This window comes from Zosterops lateralis (assembly GCF_965231275.1).
Source record: "Zosterops lateralis genome assembly, chromosome: 29".
NCBI classification, from domain to species: Eukaryota; Metazoa; Chordata; class Aves; order Passeriformes; family Zosteropidae; genus Zosterops; species Zosterops lateralis.
In genome coordinates this window covers 4457134-4477647 of record NC_139789.1, presented here as the reverse complement: position 1 = coordinate 4477647, position 20514 = coordinate 4457134, and the positions used below count along the sequence as shown (strand labels likewise).

Sequence of the window (20514 nt, the reverse complement as noted above, 5' to 3'; positions counted from 1 at the left end):
GGGGTTCACCCTGAGAACAAAACCCCCTCCAAACCCACAAAACCCCTCCAGCCTGAGCTGAAACACCCCAAAACCTGAGCTGGGCACTGCGGTGTCCCCAGGAGCCGCTGCCCCTCCAGGGAAAGGCAGCACTGGAGTGTCCCCACGAGGGGCAGCCGTGGCACTGTCACACCCCATGGCCACCAAACCCCGTCCTGGTGGCACCAATGTCCCCAAAGTGGGACCAGCTCTCTGTCCCAGTTCCTCCCAGTTCAGGAGGCCGCCAGGTACTGGTGGAAGTAGAGGCCGAAGAGGCTGGTGACCACCTGGCAGGCGGCCACCCACCAGGTGAGGAAGGAGAAGAGGCCCCGGAGGAAAAGGGGGGTGAGGATGGAGCTCAGCACCCCCGAGAGCTCGGCCACCACCTCCTGCACGTCCTCACTGTCACCCCCAGGCCGGGGAGGGGACACCGGTGGGGCAGGGGACACGGCGGGGGACACGGCAGGGGACGCAGCGGGGTACAGCCCCCAGGAGAGGTGACCTGGGGGGACACAGGGGACAGGTTTGGGGGGGTCCCTATGGGACAAGGGACAGTTTGGGGGTCTCTGTGAGACAGGGGACAGGTCTGAGGGTCTCTGGGACAGAGGGGACAGGTCTGGGGGGTTCTCTTGGGGACAGGAAGAACAGGTCTGGGGGGGTCTCTGGGGGACAGAGGGGACAGGGTTTGGGGGAATCCCTGAGGGAGAGAGGGCACAGGTCTGGGAGGATCCATGTGGGACAGGGAACAGGTCAGGGGGTCTCTGTGGGACAGGTTTTGGGGTCCCTGTTGCACAGAGGGAACAGGTCTGGGGTGTCCCTGTGCCCCTGCCCTGCTGGTGGCAGTCCCAGCACTGGGTTTGTCCCCAGGGCAGAGCAGAGCAGAATCACAGCACAGAACCATGGGATGTCCTGAGCTGCCAGGCCATGGGAGCTGGGGGCGATCCAGGTACCCATCCCAAACCCCAAACCCCCACAAACCCATCCCAAACCCATCCCAAAGCCCAAACCATCCCAACCCCCTCCAAACCCATCCCAAAACAATCCCAACCCCTCCAAACCCACCCCAAATCCCAAACCAATCCCAACCCCTCCAAACCCACCCCAAACCCCATCCCCACCCCAAAGGGCTCACCCAGCGTTTTGAGCAGCAGGGTGCAGTGCAGGCTGAGGATGACGGGCCCCAGGTACTGCAGGCTCACCACGGACACGTAGCAGTAAATCCTGGTGATCTGTGGGAATTCCGGGAATCCTCAGAGGGAATCCCAGGATTCCTCAGTGGGAATCCCCAGTGGGAGCCCTGGGAATCCTCCGGTGGGAATCCCAGGAAAAATTAAGCAGGAATCCTGGGAATCTTGGGGATCCTCAAACAGGAATCCTCCCATTCTTCAGTGGGAATCCTGGGATCCCTCCAGTGGGAATCCCACCATGGGGAGGGGACCCCCACCCCGAACCCCAGTCCTGGTCCCACTCCAATCCCACCCACTCCCATCCTGATCTTGCTCCTATCCCAATTCCATCCCAATCCCGATCCTATCCTGCTCCAAATCCCACCCCAATCCCTATCCCACCCTGCACCCGATCCCAAGCCTCCCTCCACCCCAATTGTTATCCCACTCCGATCCCAATCCTATTCTTGATCCCCATCCCATTCCCACCTCAATCCCACTCCCGATCCCAGTCCCAATCCCAATCCCATCCCCACTCCCGATCCCGCCACAATCCCGATCCCTCTCCCACCCCAATATTGATCCCATCCCCGCTCCCGATCCTGCTCCCATCCAAATATTGATCCCACCCCGATCCCAGTCCTGTTCCCAATCCCTTCCCCATTCCCGATCCCCATCCCACTCCCACCTTGATCCTGCTCCCCATCCCAATCCCAATCTCACTCCCGATCCCACCCCAGTCCCGACCCCGCTCCCACCCCAATATTGATCCAATCCCAATCCCATCCCCGATCCTGCCCCAATCCCAATCCTGCTCCCATCCCCGATCGTGATCCCACCCTGATCCCAATTCCAATCCCAATCCCATCCCCACTCCCGCTCCCATCCCAATATTGATCCCACCCCCATCCCAATCCCATTCCCAATCCCATCCCAGTCCCGATCCCACTCCCGTTCCCAATCCCGTTCCCCATCCCGCCCCGCTGGTTTTCCCGACCTTCCTCTGGATGTGTGTGGCGGGGATCCTGCCGGCCTCCCTGCGGACGCGGCTCACCCAGCGCGGGGCCAGCCCCAGGTAGGCCTGCAGGTGGTGGCGCGTCCCCAGGAGCCGCAGCAGCGACAGCGACACCAGCGCCCACAGCCGGGCCGAGTCAAAGGCGGGCCCCGACAGGCTGCGACACACAGGGGACACCGGGGGTGGCACCGGCCCGGGGAACACACAGGGGACACCGGGGGTGGCACCGGCCCGGGGGACACACAGGGACACACAGGGGACACCGGGGGTGGCACCGGCCCGGGGGACACACAGGGACACACAGGGGACACCGGGGGATGGCACTGGGGTGAGCAATACAGAGACACACAAGGGACACCCCGGGGATGGCATGGGGATGGCATTGGGGTGAGGGACACCGTGGGGACACCCTGGGGATGGCACTGGGCCGGGGGACACAGAGATACTGCGGGGACACCGCGGGGATGGCACTGGGCTGGGGGACACACAGGGGACACCGTGAGGGTGGCACCGGGCTAAGGGACACGCCGGGGATGGCACTGGGCCGGGGGACACCCTGGGGATGGCACTGAGCTGGGGGACACTGCAGGGACACCCCAGGGATGGCACCGGGCTGAGGGACACAGCGAGGGTGGCACCGGGCTAAGGGACACCCCAAGGATGGCACTGGGCTGAGGGACACCCCGGGGATGGCACAGGGTTAAGGGACAACACAGGGACACTGTGGGGGTGGCACCAGGCTGAGGATCAGAGCCCACCCTGATCCAGAGGGGACACCACAGAGACAAGGGGGTATGGGGGACACAGAGGGGCACAGGGGACATTGGGAGTACATTGGGTGTCATAGCAGGTCACAGGGGTCATTGAGGGCCACAGGGAACATTGAGGGTGTCACAGGGGTCATTGGGGGGCATTTGGGGATCCCAGGGGTCACTGGGGGGGTCATTACAAGGGGACATGGGGGGGGTCATTGAGGGGCCACTGTGGGGACACTGGGTGTCACAGGGGTCACTGGAGGGGTTATTGGGGGACACTGGGAACACTGGGTCACAGGGGGAACTGGGGGGGTTATTGGGGGACATTGGGGACACTGGGTGTCACAGGGGTCACTGGGGGGGTTATTGGGGGCCATTGGGGACACTGGGTGTCACAGGGGGAACTGGGGGGGTTATTTGGGACACCGGTTGTCACAGGGGTTATTGTGGGGACACTGTCACAGGGGTCACAGGGGGTGTCACAGGGGTCTCGGGGGATGTCCCCAGGGTCCCACTCACATCTGCACTGTCCCCAGCGAGCCCAGCGGGGCCTGCAGCAGGAAATCCCGGGCCAGGGGCCGCACCCACAGCAGCACCACCAGCACAGGGGACACAAACACCGCGTGGAGGAGCAGCCTGGCAGGGACAGGGACTGTCACCGACCCCACAGAGACCCCACAGAGCCCAGAAAGCCCCCACAGCCTCCCGGTGTGTCCCTGACCCCACAGACCCCAGAGACCCCATACAGACCCCACAGTCTGTCACCGACCCCAGAGAGACCCCACAGCCCCCTGTGTGTGTCTCCCACCCCACAGACCCCACAGGCCCCTGTGTGTGTCACTGACCCCACAGACCCCAGATGTGCGTCACCCACCCCAGAGACCCTACAGACCCCACAGAGTGTCACCAACCCCACAGGGACCCCACATTCCCCCCTGCCCCTCCCTCCCCAGGTGTCCCCTGGTGTCCCCTGCTGTCCCTCCCAGCTGTCCCCTGTGTCCTCACTGTTTCTCCCCGGTGTCCCCCATTGTCCACCCCAGTGTCCCCAGGTGTCCCCCACTGCCCTCTGGTGTCCCCAGGTGTCCCCACCGTCCCCCACTGTTGTCCCCTGGTGTCCCCCATTGTCCACCCCAGTGTCCCCAGTGCCCCCAGTTTTCCCCAGTGTCCCCAGGTGTCACCCAACTGTGTCAGGGGTTTGTCCTGGGCCATCTTGAGGGCATCCAGGTGTGTCTGTGCCAGACGCAGCCCCGGGAAGGTCAGGCAGGCGCCCAGGAACGAGCACAGCGCCACCAGAGACAGCTTGAAGGCCAGCCTGGCCACCGGCAGCCTGGGGACACACAGCAGGGCTGGGGACACTGCAGGGACACGGCAGGGACACCGCTGGGAACACACAGCAGAGCTGGGGACACAGCCAGGGACACCGCTGGGACAGGGCTGTGGACACTGAGCAGGGCTGGGGACACTGCAAGGACAGGGGCAGCATGGGGACACTACAGGGACAGGGCTGGGGACACAGCAGGGACAGGGAAAGCCTAGGGACAGAGCAGGGACAGGGACACAGCAGGGACAGGGCTGGGGACATAGCAGGGACAGGGACACTGCTGGTGACACTGCAGGGACACGGCTGGGGATACAGCAGGGACAGGGACAGCCTGGGGACACAGAGCAGGGACACTGCAGGGACAGGGACACGGCTGGGGACACTGCAGGGACGTGGCTGGGGACACACAGCAAGGACAGTGACACTGCTGGGGTTGAGGACACAGAGCAGGGACAGTGGGATGGCCGGGGACAGAGCAGGGCTGGGGACACAGCAGGGACACTGCCGGGGTTGGGGACCCAGAGCAGGGACAGTGGCACTGTTCTTGACCCCGTGCCCCCCAAGTCCCCCTCAAACTGTCCCCATGAGGGGCTCTGTCCCCACGTCCCCCCTGCCCCACTCACGTCCACTCCCAGCCCCGGGGCTTCAGGATGGGCTCCAGGTTATCAGAGACTGCGGCCAGCCCTGGGGAGTGACCAGAGGGGAGTGACCAGTGAGTGGGGAGTGACCAGTGAGTGAGAAGTGACCCCCATGAGTGGAGAGTGACCCCCTGGGAATGGTGAGTGACCCTCATGAGTGAGGAGTGACCCATGAGTGGGAAGTGACCACTGTGAGTGGGGAATGACCCTCTCAGAATGGGGAGTGACCCCTGGGAATGAGGAGTGACCAGTGAGGGGAGTGACCCCCAGGATTTGAGAATGACCCCTATGAGTGGGGAGTGACCAGTGAAGGGAGTGACCAGCGAGGGGAGTGACCCCTGTGAGTGGGGAATGACCAATGAGTGGGAGGTGACCCCTATGAGTGAGGAGTGACCAATGAGTGGGAGGTGACCCCCGTGAGTGGTGAGTGACCCCCACAAGTGCCATGACCCCCATGAGTGGAGAGTGACCAATGAGTGGGGAGTGACCCCCCCAGGAGTGCAGTGACCCCCGTGCCATGTCCCCAGTGTCCCCCCCTGTCCCTGTCCCGTCACCCACCGGCGTCCAGGCCGAACTCCAGGTACTCCTCGCGCACCACCAGGGCCAGCATGGCCAGCAGGAGGAAGAGGAAGGCGAAGCTGAGGCACACGGAGCGTTCCCCGCCCTCCTCGGAGCTGAAATAGTGTCTCATCACCGTGAAAAAAACCTTCCTGGGGCGCCCGTCAAGGAAATCGGGGACCCCAAAAACTGCTGAGACCCCCCTAAAGCCCATCAGTATCTCCACCACAGGGAGGGACCTTCAGGGCTTGTCAGAAACAGCCCCTGAAAATTCATTTCTATGCCCCAGCTGGGAGGAAAAAAAATTAAAATAATTTAAAAAGTTTTAAAAATGAAAATTTTAAAAGAATCAAAAATTAATTTAAAATTATTTTAAAATGATAGGAAAATTTAAGTTTAAAAAAATAAAAATCAAAACGAATTTTAAAAAATTAAAAATAATTTAAAAAAATTAAAACTAATTTAAAAATTAAAACTAATTTTAAATTTTTTTTAGAATTCTAAAAAAATAAAAATATTTTTTTAAAATTGAAAATAATATTTAAAAATTAAAAATAATTTTTTAAAAATTAAAAATAAAATTGAAAATAATATTTAAAAATTAAAAATAAACACGGTGTGAGTTCCCCCTCCTGCCTGACCCCCCAAACAAACCCCCGTGAGGATACAGGCAGAAGAAGACGGTGAGGAGGCACCAGAGCACGCCCAGGTTGGTCTCCCTGGCGGGGCCCAGCAGGCAGAAATAGCCCTCGCTGAAGGCGTAGACGGCGCTGGCGTACACCGAGAAATCCACAAACCACTGGTACTCCAGGAAATAGCGCAGCACTGCGGGACAGGGAGTGTCACCGGCTGTCACCAACCTGGGGACAGCCTGGGGACACCCTGAGGAGTGTCACCGACTGTAACTGCCCGGGAGACAGCCTGGGGACATGTAACCACCCTGAGACTGTCACTGCCCTGGGGACAGCTCTGGGGACACCCTGGGGGCTGTTACCGACTGTCACTGCCCGGGGGACAGCCCTGGGGACACCCTGGGGACATGTCACTGCCCTGGGGATGTGTCACCACCCTGGGAACTGTCACTGTCCTAGGGACTGTCACTGCCCTGGGGATACTCCTGGGGGATGTGTCACCTCCCTGGGGACTGTCACTGCCCTGGGGGCACCACTGGGGACACCCCGGGACACCCTGGGGATGTGTCACTGCCCTGGGACAGCCCTGGGGACTGTCACCGTCCTGGGGACATGTAACTGGCCTGGGGACGTGTCACCACCCTGGGGACACCCCTGGGGACTGTCACCACCTTGGGGACTGTCACTGCCCTGGGGACGTGTCACCATCCTGGGGATACCCCTGAGGATGTGTCACCGCCCTGGGGACACCCTGGGGACACCCCGAGGGGACACAGGGCTCACCCAGCGCGTCCACGGCGGTGATGGGGCTGGTGTCCAGCTGCAGGTCGATGTTGCAGGGCACCAACAGGGGTTTGTCCTCTGTCACTCCATTGGCCCTCCTGTGGGGACAGCGGGGAGGTGGCTCCTGTCCCTTGTGTCACCTCACGGGGAATGAAAAACCCCAAAGGGGGTAAATAACCCCATGGGGAGTGAGGACAGGGATGGACAGGGATGGACAGGGGTGGACAGAGGTGGACATGGATGGACAGGGGTGGACACGGATGGACAGAGATGGTCAGCGATGGACATGGATGGACAGGGATGCACTCTGGGGTAACCCCCGCTGTCCCCAGCCCCAAACATTCCCTGTCCCCATCCCCTCCCATCCCTCAGGGGTGACCCAGGCTGACCCAAGGGGTGACCCAGGCTGACCCAGGGGTGACCCAGACTGACTCAGGGGTGACCCAGACTGACTCAGGGGTGACCCAGGGGTGACCCAGGGGTGACCCAGACAGACTCAGACAGACCCAGGGCTGACCAGACTGACCCAGGGGTGACCCAGGGGTGACCAGACTGACCCAGGGGTGACCCAGGGGTGACCATGCTGACCTGTCCCTCCTGCCCTTGGGGCGTGGCTGTTTCCCGGCCAGGGCGCAGAGCTCCTCGTCTGTGGGGTGTTTGTACCTGTACAGGCTGAGGGGACAGCGGGGTCACCCACGGCTGCTGCATGTCCCCAGGAGCCCCCAGGGGACAGGGCCAGCCCCCAGGGGACAGGGCCAGCCCCCAGGGGACAGGGCCAGGCCATACCTGCCATTGCAGAGCAGCCAGCGGGCGAAGGAGCAGTGAGGGGCCATCTTCTGCATCAGGCTGGCGGCCAGCAGGGTGACCACCACCTGCACCCCCATCACCGCCTGTGCGGGGACACCGAGGGGTCAGCTGGGCATGGGGGGACACGGGGACACCCCTGCCAGCCCCGAGAGTCAGCTCTGTCCCTGCTGGGGACACCCAGGGGTGGCACTGGCTGGGACACCCTGCATGTGAACCCCTCTGGCAGGGGCACTCCCCAGGGTGGCACTCCAGGGACCCCCCGGTCGGGCTGGGACCCCCGGGCAGTGACCCCTGGCCTTGGTCACTGTGGGCAGTGACCCCCTGACCATGGTCACTGTGGGACCCCCGGGCAGTGACCCCCTGGTCCCCAGGACCTCCCGGCCGTGCCGAACGCGGGACCCCTGGGCTGAGACCCCCTAGACCCGCAGCCCCCGGGCAGCCCAGCCATGCACCCCCCGCTCAGAACCCCCGGTCCATCCCCGGTCTATCCCCGGTCTATCCCCGGTCCATCCCCGGTCCATCCCAGTCTATCCCCGGTCTATCCCCGGTCTATCCCTGGTCTATCCCCGGTCCATCCCCGGTCCATTCCCTGTCCATCCCCTGTCCATCCCCGGTCTATCCCTGCTCTATCCCCGGTCCATCCCCGGTCCATTCCCTGTCCATCCCCGGTCCATCCCCGGTCTATCCCTGGTCTATCCCCGCTCTATCCCCTATCCATTCCCGGTCTATCCCCTATCCATTCCCGGTCTATCCCGGTCCATTCCCGGTCTATCCCGGTCCATTCCCGCTCTATCCCCGCTCTATCCCCGCTCTATCCTCGGTCTATCCCGGTCCATCTCCGCTCTATCCCCGCTCTATCCCCGCTCTATCCCGTGCCCACCATGCCGGGGGTCAGCGCAAAGGCGCCCGCAGGAAGGCCGCCCGCAGCCACGCCCCCCTCCGCCACGCCCCTCCCGCCAACCAATCCGCGACCGCTTTCCCATTGATTGGCAGGTCATTGTCCAATGAAAAGGCGGCTGTGGGAGGGGGGCGGGCCGTGCGCGGCGCGCGGTTCCGCGGGCGCGGCCTCTGGGGAGCGGCGGGGCCGCGGGTTCGAGTCCCGCCTGCGCCGAGCCCGAGTCCCCGCACGGGGGATCGATAATATCGATAATATCGATACTAATTGATCGTACCCGCGTGTCTTCCCTCACCCGCACTGTGGGATAACCCTGGAGAACCTCCAGGGACTCACCAAAGCAGCTCTTGCGCTCCCCCTCCTCAGCTCAACACAAACCAGACTCCACTCGGGGAAAGTAATTTAATTTATTACCAATTAAAGCAAAGCGGGATAATGAGGAGTGAAACGAAATCTCAGTGTGGCCACTCACATCCCAGTGTCAGGACCCAAATCCCAGTGCCAGGACTGAAATCCCAGTGCCAGAACCCCCATCCCAGTGCCAGAACCCCCATCCCAGTGCCAGGACCCCCATCCCAGTGCCAGAACCCCCATCCCAGTGCCAGGACCCCCATCCCAGTGCCAGAACCCAAATCCCAGTGCCAGAACCCACATCCCAGTGCCAGAACCCAAATCCCAGTGCCAGGACTGAAATCCCAGTGCCAGAACCCAAATCCCAGTGCCAGGACCCCCATCCCAGTGCCAGGACTGAAATCCCAGTGCCAGAACCCAAATCCCAGTGCCAGAACCCCCATCCCAGTGCCAGGACCCCCATCCCAGTGCCGGAACCCAAATCCCAGTGCCAGGACCCCCATCCCAGTGCCGGAACCCAAATCCCAGTGCCAGGACCCCCATCCCAGTGCCAGGACCCCCATCCCAGTGCCGGAACCCAAATCCCAGTGCCAGGACCCCCATCCCAGTGCCAGGACCCCCATCCCAGTGCCAGAACCCAAATCCCAGTGCCAGAACCCAAATCCCAGTGCCAGAACCCAAATCCCAGTGCCAGGACCCAAATCCCAGTGCCAGGACCCCCATCCCAGTGCCAGGACCCCCATCCCAGTGCCAGGACCCACATCCCAGTGCCAGGACCCCCATCCCAGTGCCAGGACCCAAATCCCAGTGCCAGGACCCCCATCCCAGTGCCGCGACCCCCATCCCAGTGCCAGGACCCAAATCCCAGTGCCAGAACCCACATCCCAGTGCCAGGACCCCCATCCCAGTGCCAGGACCCAAATCCCAGTGCCAGAACCCCCATCCCAGTGCCAGGACCCCCATCCCAGTGCCAGGACCCCCATCCCAGTGCCAGGACCCAAATCCCAGTGCCAGGACCCCCATCCCAGTGCCAGGACCCCCATCCCAGTGCCAGAACCCAAATCCCAGTGCCAGGACCCTCACCCTACTGGGATTTGGGATCATTCCAGCCAGGATCTGGGGTCACTCCAGCCGGGATTTGGGATCATTCCGGAATCTCCCCGGTGCCCCGGTCCAGGGGGGTTGCCCTGGATATCGGGATATCGGGATATCGGCATGTCGCGATATGGATCTCCCTGGCGACGGGACGCGCTTCCCGCTAGGTGTCGCTTCCGCATCATCATCATCATCATCATCATCATCATCATCATCATCCCCCGAGGGCTCGGGGGACCCGGATTTGGGGGGTGACACCCCAAAAATCCTCCCCAGGGCAGCCCCGGGTGGGTCCTGCAGCCCCAGCAGGGAGCGGCCCCTGTGCGGGTGGGATGCGGTGCCAAAAATCCCCGAAAATCCCCAAAATGTCCCAATTCCGGCTGCCAGAGCCCAGGGAAGCAGCCTGCTCCATCACCTGTGCCCTGGACCCTCAAAAATCCCCTAAAATCCCCAAAAATTATCCAATCCCAGCTGCCAGAGCCCAGGGAAGCAGCCTGCTCCATCACCTATGCCCTGGGCACCACAAAATCCCCCAAACTCTCCTAAAATCCCCCCAAATTCTCCCAAATTCCTCTCAAATTACCCAGATTTCTCCCCAAATGACCCGGTCCTGGCCACCAGAGTGCAGGGACCAGTCTCATCCATCACCTTCACTGTCTCCATGGCCTGAGCACCCCAAATTCCTCCAAATTTCCCCAACCCCCCCCCCCCCCAAATTACCCAAATTCCCCCCAAATTGACCCAATCCCGGCTGCCAGAGCCCAGGGAAGCAGCCTGCACCATAACCCATGCCCTGGGCCTCCCCAAATCCCCTAAATCCACCCAAATTCACCCAAATTTCCCCCAAAACATCCCAATCCTGGCCACCCGAGTGCAGGGACCAGCCTGTTCCATCACCCTCACTGTCTCCATGGCCTGGGCACCCCAAAATCCCCTAAAATCCCCAAAAATTACCCAATCCCAGCTGCCAGAGCCCAGGGAAGCAGCCTGCTCCATCACCTATGCCCTGGGCACCCCAAAATCTCCCAAAATTACCCAAAATCCCCTAAATTCACCCAAATTCCCCCCAAAACATCCCAATCCTGGCCACCTGAGTGCAAGGACCAGTCTCATCCATCACCTTCACTGTCTCTATGCCCTGGACACCCCAAAACTCCCCCAAAACCCTCCAAAATCCCCCAATTTTTACATCAAATCACCACCTCAGCCCCTCCAGAATAAATTTGGACCCCCCCAGGACCCTCTGAGCCCCCACGGCGGCACTTTCAGCATAAAAAAAACCCAAAAAATCCCAAACTCTGGAGGGAAAGGTGGAGGAGGGATGGTCAGAGCACCCCCAGCCCCTTCGGCCTTTCCCCTCGAGGGGGTGAAAAACGAGGTTCATTTTTTTTGGTAAATTTTAAGAAATAGGTTTAATTTTAAAAAAAATTAAGACAATTAGGAAATTAAAAAATAAAGTACAGTTGGCTGGGTGAGTTGGCACTCAGTCAAATAATAAGTTAAAATATTCTTTTTGGTGCATTAGTTTGTGCATATTCGTATTTTTTTTATATAAATGGACACAAAAGCGCCTTTTGAGGGTCGATTTTTTACACCGATTTTTCCTCCCCGTCTTCTCCTAACTCACTAAATAATAATAATAAAAATAATAATAGAAAAATTAAAAATCAAAAGATGCTTTTGGGAAAAAGAACATTTTAGTTCCATCATGGACATCAGGGGGGGATTTCCCACCTCTGTCCCTTTTTCAGTGGCTGTTGATTTTTTTCCCCCCGTCTTCTCCTAACTCACTAAATAATAATAATAATAATAATAATAATAATAATAATAATAATAGTATAATGGAACATTTTAGTTTCATCAGGGGGGGATTTCCCACCTCTGTCCCTTTTTCAGTGGCCATTGATTCTTTTCGCCCCCCCGTCTTCTCCTAACTCACTAAATAATAATAATAATAATAATAATAATAATAATAGTAATAATATAATGGAACATTTTAGTCTCATCAGGGGGGGATTTCCCACCTCTGTCCCTTTTTCAGTGCCCGTTGATTTTTCCCCCCCTCCTCCTGTCCTAACTCACTAAATAATAATAATAATAATAATAATAATAATAATAATAATAACAACAACAACAACAACAATAGAAAAATCAAAAATAATAATTAAAAAAAATCAAAAGACACTTTTGGAAAAGGAACATTTTAATTCCACCACGGATATCGGGGGGGGAATTTCCCACCTCTGTCCCTTTCAGTGCCCGTTGATCCCCCCCCGTTCTCTCCCCATTCACTAAATAACAATAATAGTAATAATAATAATAATAATAATAATAATAATAATAATATAATGGAACATTTTAGTTTCATCAGGTGGGGATTTCCCACCTCTGTCCCTTTTCAGTGGCTGTTGATTTCTCCCCCCTCCTCCTGTCCTCACTCACTAAACATTAATAATAATAATAATAATAATAATAATAATAATCAAAAGAAAAATCAAAAGATGATTTTGGGAAAAGAACATTTTAGTTCCATCAGGGGCATCAGGGAGGATTTCCCACCTCTGTCCCTTTTTGGTGGCCGTTGATTCTTTCCCCTCTCTCCTCCTGTCCTCACTCACTAAATAATAATAATAATAATAAAAGAAAAATAAAAAATAATAATTAAAAAAAATAAAAAGACACTTTTGGAAAAGGAACATTTGAGTTCCATCGGGGGGGGGGGGGGAATTTCCCAGCTCTGTCCCCTTTCAGTGCCCGTTGATTCCCCCCCGTTCTCTCCCCACTCACTAAATACCAATAATAATAATAATAATAATAATAGAAAAATAAAAAATAATAATTAAAATAAAAATAAAAATACACTTTTGGAAAAGGACCATTTTAATTCCACTACGGACATCAGGGGGGGAATTTCCCAGCTCTGTCCCTTTTCAGTGCCCGTTGATCCCCCCCTGTTCTCTCCCCACTCACTAAATAATAATAATAATAATAATAATAATAATAATAATAATAAAAAGATGCTTTTGGGAAAAGAACATTTGAGTTCCATCAGGGGGGAAATTTCCCAGCTCTGTCCCTTTTCAGTGCCCGTTGATCCCCCCCGTCCTCTGCCCACTCACTAAATACCAATAATAATAAAAAGGCGCAGAAAGGCCCAAGTTTCCCGTGGAGCACAAAGGCGGCGGGGCCGGGCATTGTCCGGGGCCGCATCCATTACCGCACAAATCCCTCCTATTTCACGGCGCATTGAGCAGCTGCCCGTGGATATTTTTTGTGCGTTGCGTTTTTTACCATGACAAAAGGAAAGGGCCTGTGAACTTCTTGCTCTTCAGACCTCTCCGGCACGTCTGTGCTCCTCCTCCTCCTCCCCCGCCTTTGGGGGACAAACTGCCACGGTTTTCCTCCAGGCTCCACACAGGCTTGGGCTTTTCCCTCCTTTTAGTTATATTTTTTATTATTTTTTTAAATTTTAATTTTTAAAATTATTTATTTATTTTCTTAAAATTTATTTTTATTTATTTATTTTTAATTTATTTTTATTTATTTATTTTTAATTTATTTTTATTTATTTATTTTTAATTTAATTTTAATTTATTTTTATTTATTTTTAATTTATTTTTATTTATTTATTTTTAATTTAATTTTAATTTATTTTTATTTATTTTTAATTTATTTTTATTTATTTAATTTTAATTTATTTTTATTTATTTATTTTTAATTTATTTTTATTTATTTATTTTAAAATTATTTTTTATTTATTTGTTTTTTAAATTTATTTTTATTTCTTTATTTTTAATTCATTTTTTTATTTCTTTATTTTTATTTATTTATTTTAAATTTATTTTTATTTATTTATTTTAAAATTATTTTTTATTTATTTGTTTTTTAAATTTATTTTTATTTCTTTATTTTTAATTAATTTTTTTTTATTTCTTTATTTTTATTCATTTTTAAATTGATGTTTAAAAATCCGTAATTTGTTTTTTCAGGCGTTTTTAAAATTCGCGATTTATTTTTTTTTTTAGTTGTTTTTAAATTTTATTTTAAAGTTTATTTTCTATTTGATTTCGATTTTATGTTTAGTTTTTTTTTATTTATTTATCTATTTAAATTTCTTGATTTATTTATTTATTTATTAAATTTTAATAATAATGTTAATAATAATAATTCTATTTATTATATTTATTTATTTACCCATCCCAGCTGTCCCCAACCTGTCCTGGCTGTCCCCAGGGGCTGGGAGAGGAAATCTCCACTTTTTGGAGAAGGAAAACACCCCCTGGAGATGGAATTTTGCAGGAATTTGGGGAATCCTGCAAGGAAAAGGAACAAAACCCCCAAAAAATCAGCAGGCTGGGACGGGCTGGGAGTTTCCAACACTTTTAATGCTCTGGAATTTTTTCCTTTTCCCTCCCAGTGCCTTGGTGGCTCCTGGATGTCACCTCATGTCACCTGGCCCGGGTGGGACCCCCAGGTGGGACCCCCAGGTGGGACCCCCAGGTGGGAGCCCCGGGTGGGAGCCCCGGGTGGGACCCCCAGGTGGGACCCCCAGGTGGGACCCCCAGGTGGGAGCCCCGGGTGGGAGCCCCGGGTGGGACCCCCAGGTGGGACCCCCAGGTGAGGCCCTCTGGCTCAGGATTTGGGGAGGAGGGATGGATCCCTTACCCTGGGAGGGAATTCTGGGATCTGGCCACGCTCCCAGCTGGGTCTTGGGTGTTGTCCGGCTGTTCTCGGTCACCTGGAGGTGACAATGTCCCGTCTGGTCACCTGGGCATGGGACAAAGGGCTGTGAGACCGGCGCCAGCTCAGGGAGAAGCAGGACATGTCCCCAAGGGACAGCCAGGAGGTGACAGTGTCCCCATTGTCCCAAATCCCATCCCAAATCCCATCCCAAATCCTATCCCAATTCCCATCCCAAATCCCATCTCAACCTCCCAAAATCCCATCCCAAACCCCATCCAAATTCCCATCCTAAATCCCATCCCAAATCCCATCTGTAATTCCATCCCAAACTCCCCCAAATCCCATCCCAAACTCTCCCAAATCCTATCCCAAATCCCATCCCACATCCCATCCCAAACCCTCCCAAATCCCATCCTAACCCTCCCCAAATCCCATCCCAAATCCTATTCCAACTCCCCTTAATCCCATCCCAAATCCCATCCCAACCCCCCTTAATCCCATCCCAACCCCCCTTAATCCCATCCCAAATCCCATCCCAACCCCCCTTAATCCCATCCCAACCCCCCTTAATCCCATCCCAAATCCCATCCCAACCCCCCTTAATCCCATCCCAAATCCCATCCCAAATCCCATCCCAAATCCCATCCCAAATCCCATCCCAAACTCCCCCAAACCCCATCCCGACTCACTCCCGCTGTCCCCCAGCCCCTGTCCCCACCCCGCCGTGCCCTTGGGGACATTCCAGCCCAGGGATTTGGGGTCAGGGTGTGTTTGGGGTCTGGGGACATCGGGAAGGGGACACAGGTGACAATTCCATGTCCCATTCCCAGGAGCTCCTCACCGGGGCCATCCCCTGGGTGGGGACATCTCCTGGGGACAGGGTGACACTGGGGACAGGCGGTGGTGGCTCTTCACTCATGTCCTGCTGGTCACTGCTGGTGGCACCAGGGGGTCCCCGTGTCCTGGCCAGGGGGTGTGGTCAGCCCAGAGCCCGGACAGTGTCCTGAGGATGGACAGGGATGGACATGGATGGACAGGGGTGGACAGAGATGGACATGGATGGACAGGGATGGACACAGGTGAACACAGGTGGACAGAGATGGACAGGGATGGACAGGGATGGACAGGGGTGGACAGAGATGGACATGGATGGACAGAGATGGACACAGGTGAACACAGGTGGACAGAGATGGACAGGGATGGACAGGGATGGATGGGGTGGTCAGGGGTGGTCAGAGATGGACACAGATGGACAGGGATGGACAGGGATGGACAGGGATGGACAGGGATGGATGGGGTGGTCAGGGATGGTCAGGGATGGACATGGATGGAGACAGATGGACAGAGGTGGACAGAGAATGGACATGGATGGACAAAGATGGATGGGGTGAAGGATGGACAGGGATGGGCAGGGATGGACGGGGATGGACAGGGATGGACGGGGATGGACGGGGTGACAGGGGTGGTCAGAGATGGACACAGATGGACACAGATGGACAAAGACAGACAGGAGTGGAGAGGGATGAACAGGGATGGACACAGATGGACATGGGTGGATAGAGATGGACACATGGACAAGGATAGACAGAGGTGGACAAGGGTGGACAGGGATGGACAGAGATGGACACACTCAGTGTCACTTGCTGTCCTCAGGAATGCCCCTGCTCCCAATTCCCAATTTATTCCCAATTCCCAATTTATTCCCAATTTATTCCCATTTCCCAATTTATTCCCAGTTCCCAATTTATTCCCAGTTCCCAATTTATTCCCAGTTCCCTATTCCCAATTTATTCCCAATTCCCACCTCCCCCATTCCCCACCCCATTCCAGCCTCTCCCTCACACAGCCCTGCACGCCCAGAGCTCAAACCCCTCATTAATTAATTAATTGGGATAATTAATCAAGATTCCCCCCTGCACGTTCAGCCCCTTGGGCGTTGTTTTTGGAGGTGCAGCATTCCAAAAATCCCTGAAAATTCTCAGCCCTGATTCCCAGGATATGTTGGGAGGAAGAAAAAGGGAAAAGCAGGAAAATCACCCCCCACTGCCCCTCCAATTTTATTTTAAATCGTTTTTTGGGGGGAAAAATGGGAAAAGAGGGAAAATCCTCCCACCTGTTTGCTTTAAAATTGGATTTTTTAGGGAAAAAAAAAGTGAAAAGTGGGAAAATCCCCCCCCACCTGTTTACTTGTAATAGGATTTTTTGGGAGGGAAAAGAAAAAGGGAAAAGAGAGAAAATCTCCCCACCCGTTCACTTTTAAATCAGATTTTTGTTGGAAAAAAAAAGGGAAAATAGGGAAAATGTGCTTTTAAATCGGATTTTTTTTCATGGGAAAAAAGGGGCTGGGAATAAAAAAAAGCCAGAATGGGGGGAAAATTCCTCTGGCAGCTGGAAAAGGCATAAATCCCCCGGACTGGGTGATTGGGATGCGGGACAAGGTGACTTTGCGGCCCCATAAATATCCCCAAAAACAAAGGTCCCATTGAGCCCCGGCCCAGCTGCCGCGGGGTCAAGGGCAGAGCTGCGTCTCAAAGTGGATTTTTTCCTTCTTTTTTTCTCTGTTGAAATCTCTGTTTTTTTAAATTAAATTAAATTAGAATTTAATAATTTTATAGTTGGGAAAGTTTGGGAAGGTCGGTTTGGGTGAGGCGGGTGGTGGGAGAGGGAAACTGAGGCACAGAGGGGTTGTTCCTAAAATGCCTTTTTGAAGATTTATTTATTTTAAAAAAATTGTTTATATTATTTAGTTTTTTATTTATATAAATATATAATATATCACATGTAATAAATATATATAATATATAATATATTATATATTATATATTATGTATTATACATTATATATTATATATGTAAATATAATATATAATGTATAATATATATTATATATGTGATATAATACATGTGATATAATACATGTGATATAATATAATATAATATAATATAATATAATATAATATAATATAATATAATGTAATATATAATACATAATAATATAACATTATATTATATTATATTATATTATATTATATTATATATAATCTATCACATGTAATATATCATATATCATATATAATGTAGAATATTAAATACACAATGTATAATATAAAATAAAAATACATTTATATTATATATTATATGCTTATATTTATATAAAGTATTAGTATTGTATATTATATAATGCATATTATATATACTATATTAATATATAATATACTATATATTATCGACTGTATATTATATATTATATTTTATTTTTATATATTAATATACATAGATTTATATTATATTCATTTATATTAGTTAGAGGCTGGAATAAGGTGGGGTAATGGGGGAGGTGGGAATTGGGAATAAATTGGGAATAAATTGGGAATTGGGAATAAATTGGAAATTGGGAAATAGGCATTGGGAAATGGGAATAAATTGGAAATTGGAAATTGGAAATTGGGAATAAATTGGGAATAAATTGGGCATTGGGAATAAATTGGAAATTGTGCATTGGGAAATGGAATTGGGAATTGGGAACAGGAACAAAAAGCCTTGGAAAACACCACTGAGATGAGGTTGGGACACCAAATATCTCCTGGGGGTTCTCTGGAAGAGGTGGCCGGGACCAGAATCGTGTTGGGAAATCACCTCAAACCATCGCCTTGGGGAAAAACATCCCAAAAAACTTGGAAAACACCATCGAGGATGGGGCTGGGACCCCAAAAACCCTTTGAGAAATCCAGCTGGGCTCTCTGGAAGGGGTGGCCAGGACCAAAATCGTGTTCAGAGATCACCTCAAACCATCACCTTGGGGGAAAAAAAATCCCCCAAAAATTTGGAAAACACCATCAGGGATGGGGCTGGCACCCCAAAAACTGGTGGGCTCCCCAAAAACCCTTCAGGAAATTCAGCATGGACTGGGTGGGTTCTCTGGGACCAGAATCGTGCTGGGAAATCATCTCAAACCACCAACTTGGGGAAAAAATCCCAAAAAATTTGGAAAAAAACCATCGGGATGGAGTTGGGACCCCAAAAATCCCTTGGGAAAACTGGGTGGATTCTCTAGAACCAGAATCGTGCTGGGAAATCACCTCAAACCATCAACTAGGGGGAAAAAAAATCCCCCAAAATTTGGAAAACACCATAGAGGATGGAGTTGGGACCCCAAAAACCCCTTGGAAAAACCAGCTGGGCTCTCTGGGACCAGAATCATTTTGGGAAATCACCTCAAACAACCAACTTGGGGGAAAAAAAATCCCCCAAAATTTGGAAAACACCATTGGGGATGGAGTAGGGAACTCTAAAACTTGTAGGCTCCCCAAAAATCCCTTTGGAAAACCAGCTGGGCTCTCTGGGACCAGAATTGTGCTGGGAGATCAGCTCAAACCATCAGCTTGTGGAAAAAAAATCCTAAAATTTGGAAAACACCATCGGGATGGAGCTGGGACCCCAAAAACCCCTTGGGAAAACAGCTGGGCTCTCTGGGACCAGAATTGTGTTGGGAAATCACCTCAAACCACCAACTTGGGGAAAAAAAATCCCCCCAAAATTTGGAAAAAACAATCAGCGATGGGGCTGGGACCCCAAAAACTGGTGGGCTCCCCAAATACCCATCAGGAAATTCAGCATGGACTGGGTGGGTTCTCTGGGACCAGAATTGTGTTGAGAAATCATCTCAAACCACCAACTTGGGGAAAAAATACCCAAAGAATTTGGAAAAAACAACCAGGGATGGAGTTGGGAACCCAAAAACCGCTCAGAAAAACCAACTGGACTCTCTGGGACCAGAATCATATTCAGAGATCACCTCAAACCATCACCTGGGGGGAAAAAAAAATCCCAAAAAATTTGGAAAACACCATCCAAGATGAGGTTGGGACCCCAAAAAACCTTTTAGGAAAACCCCTCTGTGCCCTCTTATCTCAGCTGAGCTCGACAATAATTATTTTGGGGGAGAAATAAAATAAAAAAAGGCAAAAATCTCTTTCCACGCACACGCTGAGCTGGGTAATTATCAGCCCGAGGTTGATTATGATGATGGTGCCTAATTTCGGTGTCTGCTGCATCCCTGGGGCATCTGGGCCCCCCCAGCTGATTTGAATATGCAAATGAGGCTGATTTGATCCTCCAGGATCTCGGGGAGGAGGAAAATGAACAAAGAAATCCCATTAAAAAGGGTCCAGAGATGCTCTCCCAGTCAAAATTTGGATTTTTTGGAATTTTGGTGGGTTTTTTTCATACTTCTTCATTCTTGCTGATGTTTTCCCCAGTTTTCCCCCATTTTTTCCTCAATTTTACCCCATTTTCCCCCCATTTTTTCCTCCAATTTATCCCTTTTTCCCTGCCCATTTTCCCCCTATTTCCTCCATTTTTTCCCCAATTTTCTCCCATTTCCCCCCAAATTTTCCCCATTTTTCCCTCAATTTTTCCCCATTTCTTCCCCAATTCTTGCCCAATTTCCCCCCAATTCTCTTCCAATCGTTCCCCATTTTTCTCTCAATTTTTTCCCAATTTTTCCCCAATTTTCCTCCATTTTTCCCCCAATTCTTCCCCATTTTCCCGAATTTTTCCCTAACTTTCCCCAATTTCCCACCAATTTTCCCCAAATTTTCTCCCATTTTTTCCTATTTCTTCCCCAAATTTTCCCCAGGTTTCCCCCCATTTCCCCCAATTTTCCTCCATATTTTTCCCATTTTCCCCCCATTTCCCTCCACTTTCCCCCCAATCTTTCCTGCAATTCTTCCCCAATTTTCCCCATTTTTTCCCCAAGTCTTTCCAAAGTTTTCCCCAATTTTTCCCTGTTTTTCCC

The 20514-nt window shown here is 52.2% G+C and overlaps 1 protein-coding gene across 1 annotated transcript; it reads right to left on the bottom strand.

The window, feature by feature from the left end:
- Positions 1-8644, bottom strand: TMEM161A (transmembrane protein 161A). Its single transcript, XM_083880204.1, has 12 exons — positions 8574-8644; positions 7673-7776; positions 7475-7558; positions 6887-6984; positions 6140-6296; positions 5472-5623; positions 4899-4959; positions 4138-4281; positions 3474-3590; positions 2182-2356; positions 1151-1247; positions 1-520 (listed from the first exon to the last, which is right to left on the bottom strand). The coding sequence occupies exons 1-12, from the start codon at positions 8574-8576 to the stop codon at positions 252-254; spliced, it is 1461 nt and encodes a 486-aa protein (XP_083736330.1). The 5' UTR covers positions 8577-8644; the 3' UTR covers positions 1-251.
- Positions 8645-20514: the final 11870 nt, after the last annotated feature.